The sequence below is a fragment of the Parus major genome, chromosome 5, assembly GCF_001522545.3.
Source record: "Parus major isolate Abel chromosome 5, Parus_major1.1, whole genome shotgun sequence".
Taxonomy (NCBI): domain Eukaryota; kingdom Metazoa; phylum Chordata; class Aves; order Passeriformes; family Paridae; genus Parus; species Parus major.
In genome coordinates this window covers 3953582-3962082 of record NC_031774.1, presented here as the reverse complement: position 1 = coordinate 3962082, position 8501 = coordinate 3953582, and the positions used below count along the sequence as shown (strand labels likewise).

At 67.2% G+C, this 8501-nt stretch overlaps 1 protein-coding gene across 1 annotated transcript in view; it reads left to right on the top strand.

The window, feature by feature from the left end:
* Positions 1 to 1018: 1018 nt before the first annotated feature.
* The window catches only part of PLEKHG3 (pleckstrin homology and RhoGEF domain containing G3), a 9018-nt gene continuing 1535 nt past the window's right edge, over positions 1019 to 8501 (top strand). Inside the window, exons 1-16 of the mRNA XM_015629646.3 lie at positions 1019 to 1340; positions 3914 to 4227; positions 4315 to 4415; positions 4514 to 4583; positions 4663 to 4709; positions 4797 to 4947; positions 5142 to 5276; positions 5387 to 5569; positions 5784 to 5876; positions 5960 to 6046; positions 6158 to 6191; positions 6278 to 6385; positions 6548 to 6751; positions 6868 to 6875; positions 6960 to 7148; positions 7376 to 8500. Coding sequence (XP_015485132.2) covers positions 3952 to 4227; positions 4315 to 4415; positions 4514 to 4583; positions 4663 to 4709; positions 4797 to 4947; positions 5142 to 5276; positions 5387 to 5569; positions 5784 to 5876; positions 5960 to 6046; positions 6158 to 6191; positions 6278 to 6385; positions 6548 to 6751; positions 6868 to 6875; positions 6960 to 7148; positions 7376 to 8500 — 2811 coding nt within the window. The 5' untranslated portion in view covers positions 1019 to 1340; positions 3914 to 3951. The remainder of the gene's footprint in view (positions 1341 to 3913; positions 4228 to 4314; positions 4416 to 4513; positions 4584 to 4662; positions 4710 to 4796; positions 4948 to 5141; positions 5277 to 5386; positions 5570 to 5783; positions 5877 to 5959; positions 6047 to 6157; positions 6192 to 6277; positions 6386 to 6547; positions 6752 to 6867; positions 6876 to 6959; positions 7149 to 7375; position 8501) is intronic.

Here is an 8501-nt window from a genome sequence, read left to right as displayed (position 1 = left end):
GGGAGAAAATGTGGGGAGGGGCTACAGGGAGAGGGAGAAAAGGAAGGGCTAGAGGGAGAGTGGATGTGGGGAGAAGGTAAGGGGGATTTGGGGAAGGGGTTTGAGGAGGGTCTAAAAAATTTGGCGCAGTACATTGGGGGACAGGACAGGAGGTTGGTCTGGTTTAGTGGGGTTGTGTGCCCTCAGCAGCAGCCATCCTGCCAGCTCCTGACACCCACCTGTGCCCATCCCTCATCCCGGTGAAACAGCCACAGCTGCATTCCCAGACATGTGCAGCACACTGGACCCAGCCACCGGCAGAGCACACGTTCCCATACTGGTGAGGGCAGTGGGGACCCCGCCGTCCCATGGATGCCACAATACCACACAGTGCCAGCGCCGGTGCTGGGCCTGGCCAGGCTCCCGCTCTGCTCGGAACAATCCGGCCTTTCAGCGGGATCCAGTGCCGGCGGCACGAGGCGCCTGCCTGTAGAATGGGCCCATTCTGGTGGCAGGTGCTGTGAGGGGCCGGGGGCTCCAGCTGGCCCCCAGCTTTACTGGGGGGGTTGAAACCCCCATGTTGGTGCGGGGAGCTGGCACACAGTTGGATTTGGGGGCTCAGGTGTCACAGCACTGCCAGGGCCATGCACTAGTCATGGAAGGGGCTGAGGTGGGATGGAGGGGCACTGGGACCAGGCCCCACCCTTGGGCACCCATCCCGCCTTGGCACCGAGGGGTGCCCTGCATCCACTCCGCGGTTGATGGCAATGGGTGTCCATGTCCCTGTGTCCCCATGCGCAGGAATGGGGGGTGTCCATGGCTGGGACCCTTTCGGGTGCCCGTGTCCCCTGGGAAGGGACCCCACGGGTGAGCCGGTGCCTGCGGGCTCCAGTCCGCCATGCTCGGTGCACCCCGGGACAGGATCAGGACGTCCCGGGATCGTCTCGGGACTGTGCCTGGACAGTACCGGGACCACGCCAGAAGCACGACTAATTCGGTACCGGAACAGTACCGGGACCATGCCAGGACCGTGCCGGGACAGTACCTGAACCATCTCTGGACTGTACCAGGACAGTACCTGGACCATACCTGGACTGTGCTGGGACCGTGTCAGGACAGTACCAAGAGTGTACCGGAACCATACCTGGATCCAACCGGGACCGGGACAGTACCGGACCGTGCCCCGCAGTCACGGCCGGGCTCGCTGGTACTGTCCCGTTCCCATTCCCGGGAGTTCCCGTTCCCAGGGCCGGGCGGGGCGGCCGCTGTCCCCGCCCCGGGGCGCTCCCGCCGCTTCCTGCGGGCACGGCCGGGACGGGGCGGGACGGGACGGGTCGAGGCGGCGGCGGTAGCGGAGCGCGGTGAGTCCGGCCCGGGCGGGAACGGGGCACGGCCGTGGGGTCCGCGGGAGGGGAGCCGGGGGTCCCCGCCGGACGGCAGGGGGCGGTCCCGAGGGTCCCCGGCGGCGGGGGTCTCCCGGTGGGGCAGGATCGGGGGGTCCCGGTGCTGCAGGAACCGTTGCGTCCCGGTGAAGCTGGAGCCGAGGGTCCCGGTGGGGTGGGACTCGTTGCATCCCAGTAGAGTGGGATCCCTGGGTCCCGATGGGGCGGGGGCCGTTGCATTCCCGCCCGGCAGGATCTGTGGGTCCCGGTGGAGCCGGACCCGTGGGTCCTGGTGGGGCAGGAACCGTTGCATCCCGGTGGAGCAGGATCCACGGGCCCTGGTTAGGCAGGATTCGTGAGTCCAGGGATGTTCGGGGCGAAGCAGGAGTTGGGGGTCCCCACGAAGCGGGAGTTGGGGATACTGGGATCCCCGAGAGGCACGGGACAGCAAGACCTTGGGGTGCTGGGAGACCCCCGGGACAGGCACCCAGAGAAATTGGGGGTGGTCCTCAGGCCGAGCCGGTGGTGCAGGGCAGGCTGGGGTGACCCTGGACAGGGGTCCCAGTGGGAGATGGGGGTGTCCCGCGTCTCTCCTTCGGGATTAGGCGGCACGACGCCATGGGCTCCGGGCACTAAGAGGCTTTGTCAGCCCCGCGGGTCGGTGCCGCCTTGTCCCGGGAATGCCGTGACACGGGGACCCCCGTGGTGCCGTGCCCCCCGAGTCCCCGCGGGCGGGAGCGCCATCGCCCAGCCCGTGTCCGCCGGGCAGCGGCGGTGCCAGCCGGGGCCGGGAGCGACGGCCGCGGCAGCTGCGCTGGAGCCGGCGGCGACCTCCCCGCTCCCAAGGCCGCTGGGATTCTGGAAAACGCCTGGAAATGGTGAACCGCCTGCCCTTATATGGCTCCGGCGGGCTGGCGCGCCGCGGCCCCTCTCCCGGCGTGCCGTGCCGTGCCGTGCCGGGATCCTGGGAAAACGCCGTGGGCTGTGCCTCGCGCCCCAACTCCCGCGCTGGAATGTGCAGCGGGGCCGGCGATCCCACGGTGGGGAGAAAATCCCACCTCCCTCCCGCCGGCCCCCGCGGCTCGGCACAACAAACCCGGCCCCTGCCTCAGTTTCCCCCACCGAGTACTTTTGGGGTCCCACCAGAGCCCCCTGTTCGGCACTCCAGGGAGATCGCCCGTGCTCTGTGGCGCGGCTGGGGAGGCTCGGGGGTGTGAAGGTGAGAGCTAATCCCGCCTGTAGCAGGCGGCAGCGGGAGGGCTCTGGGCGGCCGCGTGCCCACCGAGGTGATACTGGGGGGCGGTAAGAGGATCAACCCCCCCCCCCGGTCACCGGGGCGGGATGACGGTGGCCGATGGGCCGAGGCGAGTGGCCGCGGTCCCTGTGACGTGGGACCGGCGCCGTAATCCCGGTGCTTTGAGCGGATTAGAATGGCCGGGGGTGGCCTTCGGGGACAAGCTGCAGTAGCCACAAGTCCCCGCCCCGGGTGTTAGGTGAGGGAGCCCCTTTGTGGTCCCCCAGTACCACCTGAGGGTCTTCTCTTGTCCCCCCGGCAGGGCGGGATAGGGGTCAGACACTGCCGGCAGGGATGCTCGGGGTCTGCTGTCTCTGGTGTCTCCGGCTGGGCGCCCCTCCCGTGGACGAGGTGACCCTGGGACCGGGTGCCTCATGCCTGTAGGGGTGAGGAATTTGGGGGCTGGGGGAGCTGCTTCCCAAATGACCCAGATCCGGGGTGCTCAGGAGGTGCCCCATAGCAGGGTCGGATGTGCCAGCACCCGGGGTCCCGGGCTGTGGCACCACTGGGGACGTGGGCCCGAACCCCGTTTAGGAGGCGCCGCCGGTGGGGTTTTGGGGGGCTCCTGGCGTGCTCGGGGAAGCCCCGGGGAGGGCGGTGGCTGGATGGCGGCCACGCGGCACGGTGGGTGTGGGGAAGCGCCGGCGGGAACCGGCCTGACCGGTTGGGTGCCGGCACCGGGGGTGCCGGGGGGCTCGGGCGGCCACGCCGCCGGCGCAGCACGTGGCCCAGCTCAAGGTCACTGTCCCCAGGGCCACCCGCCGCGGTGACCGGGGCTCAGTGGCCTCGACACTCCCACACGCTTTGCCACTGGCCGCTGTTTTCTGGGTGTCCCAATCATGTTTGTGGCACTGAGCGGCTTCGGTGGCACGGGAGGATCCCGGTGACACCGGTGGTCCGGAAGGGCGAGCCGGCGCTGAGCTCACCTGGAAGGTGTCCCGCGGGCGCGGCGGTGACGCACGGCCCCGGTGGGTGGGGGCAGAGGCGCTTGTCCCACCTGGTCCCAGCACGGTCCCTGCGTCTGGGATGAGGAGGAGGAGGAGGGGCTGAACTCCCAAATCTCAGCACTGGGAGGGCTGTGCAGAGACCCCGTTTTGCTGTACCAGGGGACTTTTGGGGTTGGGGGATGCTAACACCCCTTGGTATAGAGGATTTGGTCATCAGGAGTCTTCATCAGGATGACACCCCCCACTTGGTGCTGCACACCACCCATATCTGGGGGCTCTCCGCACCCCCTAACCCATCAATCTCCCCACAGAGCCTCCCTGTGCCCTATTGGTGCCAGGGGATGCCGGGATGCCGGTGCCCACGTGCCCTCAGCGCCCTGCCCTGAGCCCGGAGCCCGGCTGTCCCATGGAGGATCCACCTGGCACCAGGACCGAGGCGTGGGCCGAGGGGCTCCATAACGCCAACAACAACGCCTCCCCTGGGGGGTGGCCTGGTGCCCGCGGTGGGCACCCCCTGGCAGCTTTCGGGGGTCCCGGAGCCAAACCCAGCTACCTGGACCGCGTGGTGCAGGAGATCGTGGAGTCAGAGCGCACCTACGCCCGTGACCTGCGCAGCATCGTAGAGGTGGGTGCCAGGGGCACATGGGGGCACACCCCTTAGACACAGTTTGGGGCCTAGGGGTTCAATGGTGCCACCGTGGGTGCCCGGCAGGGTTACCTGGGCAAGATCATCGACGCAGAGGAGCCGGTGCTGCGACCAGAGCAGGTCAGCGCGCTCTTCGGGAACATCGAGGACATCTACGAGCTCAGCAGGTGGGGGAGCAGGTGCCACTGGGAGATGACAGGGATGTGACCCTGTCCTGTGGGTCTGTGGGGGGGCTATGGTCACCCTGTCCTCTCTGTGCCCCCAGCACCCTCCTGCAAAACCTGGAGAGCTGCGCCAATGACCCCGTGGCTGTGGCCGTGTGCTTCGTCACCCGGGTAAGGGCGAGCAAAGTGGGGGACACCGGGGGGAACATGCGGTCATACCAGGCTCTCACTGTGTTCCCCTTACCTGCAGAGCCAGGAATTTGCCATCTACACCCAGTACTGCAACAACTACCCCAGGTGGGTAGGGGCCACAGCTGGGGGAGCAGGGAGGTGGGCAGGCAGCACATGGGTGGGCAGGGATCTGAGTCCCCTCCCTGCCCGCAGCTCGGTGGCGGCACTGACCGAGTGCATGAGGAGCAAGGTCCAGGCACGGTTCCTGCGGGAATGCCAGGAGCGGCTGCGCCATGCGCTGCCCCTTGGCGCCTACCTGCTCAAGCCTGTCCAGAGGATCCTCAAGTACCACCTACTGCTCCAGGTGAGCTCCTGGCGCCTGGCACGGCACGGTGTGGGCACCTGCTGTGGCATGGGCGCCTGGCACACCCTGGGGTGGCACAGGGAGCATCTGGCCTAGCCTGGGGATAGCACAGGGACATGACTTGGGGTGCCTGGAGCAATCCAGGCACCTGGCACGGCACATTCCCATATCCTGATGCCACATGCTGTGCCCAGGAGATCGCCAGGCACTTCGAGCACAAGGTGGGGGACGACTATGAGCTGGTGCTGGAGGCCATTGACACCATGACCTGCGTGGCCTGGTATATCAATGACATGAAGCGCAAGCACGAGCACGCCATCCGCCAGCAGGTGGGCACGGGGGGGACACCAGGGAGACACCACAGGGCCGGTGGATGGCACCAGGTGACACGAGATGGGCACTGTCACAGGGTGCTGATGCTGTCTTCATGTCTGTGCAGGAGATCCAGTCGCTGCTGCTGGGCTGGAAGGGGCCAGACTTGACAAGCTACGGGGAGCTGGTGCTGGAGGGCACATTTCGGACACAGCGGGTGCGCCATGACCGTGCGCTCTTCCTCTTCGACAAGGCCCTGCTCATCACCAAGCGCCGTGGTGACCACTATATCTACAAGAGCCACATCCCGGTGCGGGCTAAGGACAGGAGACTCTGAGGGTGACAGGGGTGGGGAGCTCACTGGTGCCAGGGACTCCCGTGGATTCCCAGGACAGAGGAGCAGGGTTGGTGCTGGGAACCTCAGTGGGTGCTGGGCTTGGGGGAACTGGGAAGTGCTGGGAATGGAGGAGCCCAGTGGATGCTGGGGTGGGAAGTTCCAGGGATGCTGATGCCTCTCCCGGCAGTGCTCCTCGCTGATGCTGATTGAGAGCACACGGGACTCGCTGTGCTTCAGCCTGGCACACTACAAGCACGGCAAGCAGCAGTACAGCCTGCAGGTAGGAGGGCATGGGGTGGGGGGCAGCCTGGGGACCCCCCAGCACCTTCTGCCCAACTCCACCACCCTTCCTGTGCCCCCCAGGCCAAGAGCGTGGAGGAGAAGCGTGTGTGGACTCACCACATCAAGCGGCTCATCCTGGAGAACCACCATGCCACCATCCCCCAAAAGGTGAGAGTGATGGGGTGCGTACCTCAGTGACACCAGGGACCCCCTATCACAGCGAGGGGGGCAGCTGTACCCTACCTTTTCCCCATTTCTCTCCACCTTCCCTCCACCCAGGCTAAGGAAGCCATCCTGGAAATGGACCTGTTCTGTAAGTGCCACCAGTGCCCTACCATTCCCTCTCTGCCCTACTCTGTCCCCCCCCATTTTCCCTGGTGTCACTCCCTGCCCCCACAGACCCCCCACGCCTGCCCCGCTGCAGCCCCGAGCGCCTGAAGAAGAGCTGGTCCTGCCAGCCCCTGGGTGATGCTGCCACCGAGCCACTCCAGGGACGCCGGCAGTCTGGTGAGCACCACGTGTCACCAGTGTTCCTGCTGTCCTGTGTGTTCCCACCATGCTACCCCACCGTCACCCCTTCACCAGGGCCAGGCTGTGGCTGGGTGACACCAGTGCCCTTAGGGAGGGTGGCACTGGGTGCTGATGGTGCCCCTGTCCCTGTTCCCACAGAGCCCTTCCAGCACCAGGGGCACACGGAGACGCTGCTGGAGCGGCTGCAGGGACACGGGGGGCGCAGGCAGTCGGGTGTGGACAGCGGATGGGATCAGGGGGCTCAGGGTGCTGATGAGTTGGGGGACACGGGGGTGATGCCACTGTCACTTCCCCTGCCCCCAGAGCCCACCAAGCACAACCTGTGGCACCTGGGAGAGCAAGGTGAGCCAGCACAACTGCGACACCGGTGTGGCAGATGGAGGGGTGGCTGGGGGCTTTGGGGGGAATTTTGGGTGCTCCCTCCACTAATCTCTGCTTTTCTCTATCCCGGCTGGCAGGGCTGAAGGTAAGGCCGGGTGTGGTGGGTTGGGGTGCCCAGTGCCTCCAGCCCTGGCACGGGGCGCTGAGCCCAGCGCTCACCCCCACACAGAGCGCCGGCAGCGACGGGGCACTCCTGGAAGTGGGGGAGCCACCCCAGCACCCCAGAGCCTGGGCAGCGGCTGAGGGCATGGTGGCAGAGGAAGAGGAGGAGGAGGAGGAAGAGGAGGCTTTGGGCAAGGACTGTCAGGAGGAGCTGCCGGGGCCTGAGGATCTGCTGTTGGAGCCCCAGGAGGTGCAGGTACATAACACCAGCCCTTCGAACTCCAGGGAGGGTGTGCAGAGCACCCCATATCGCTTCTAGGGTACCCCACATCACTACCAGGACATCCTACACCACTCCCTGAAGGCACCCCATATTGCTCCCAGTGCCCCCTGCCAGGGCCCCATGGCTTGGCTGGGATTTATCCTGCTCGGAGCACGTGGGTGCCCCCCCAGCTCATGACTCCCCACATTTGTCTCACCCAGGCTGGGGGACACCCCTGGGTGCTGGAGGGAACCAAGCGGCCGAGCAGCTGGGGGCCGGGGAGCTGTGAGAAGGTCAGTGCAACCCCCCGGCCCTCACCTGGGGGTGCCCAGACACCCAGCACCCACCCCCCTAACAGCAGTGCTGGAGAGCACCCCAAGGTCCCCAAATCCCCATCCCTGGTGGGGACCCTGGCGCTACCCAGTGGGGACAGGGAACCGGAGCGTGCTGCGGAGGATTTGCAGGTACTGAGCAGCGAGGAGGAGGAAGAGGAGGAGGGGGAAGGAGCCACCAGCATCCTGCCGCCCTCAGTGCTGGACCAGGCCAGCGTCATTGCCGAGCGGTTCGGCGGCGGCAGCAGCTTATCCCGAAGGAGCAGCCTGGTGCTGGAGGGGCCCCTGGGACGCACCCCCAGCCATGGTGGCAGCACCCTCAGCCTGGATGGGGGCCCCCCGCTCGAATCCGGGGAGCCTGAGGGATCCCGCAGTGCCATCCCCTCGCCCGAGCCCTTCACTAGAGCCCGCCGGGAATCACTGCTCTCCAACCGCGACCGCCTGCTCCTCGACAAGATCAAGAGTTACTATGGCCATGCCGAGCACCGCGATGCCGGTTTCGCGGTGCGCCGTCGCGAGAGCCTCTCCTTCATCCCCAAGGGGCTGGTGCGGAGCTCCGTGTGCCGCCTCAATGGGCTCCCACGGCCCCCTGAGAGCCCTGAGCCCCCCAGCCAGCCCGAGGCACCAGAGCCATGCCAGGAGAATGGGGAGCAGCCCCCCGAGCCACTGCTCATCCTGGAGGAGGATGATGTGGGCACCGTGGCGTCACCTCCCGGGCCACCCCCGCAGCTGCTGCTGACACCCCCTCACCTGGGCACCAAAGTGTACCAGCTGGCACGGCAGTACAGCCTCCGCATCAAGAGCCGCCGCGCCAGCACCCGCCGCCCCCCGCTGCTGCCGCAGGAGGACAGGGACCCCCCTCCCAGCACCCCTTCGCTGGCTGTGCCGCGGGACAACGTGCTGGTGCCGTCCCCATCCCCTCGTGTCCCCCGCAGCCCTTCGAGCCCCGTGGGCGCCGAGCCCTTTGCGTGGCCCGACGTGCGGGAGCTCCGTGCCCGTTTCGGTGCCCCGCGAC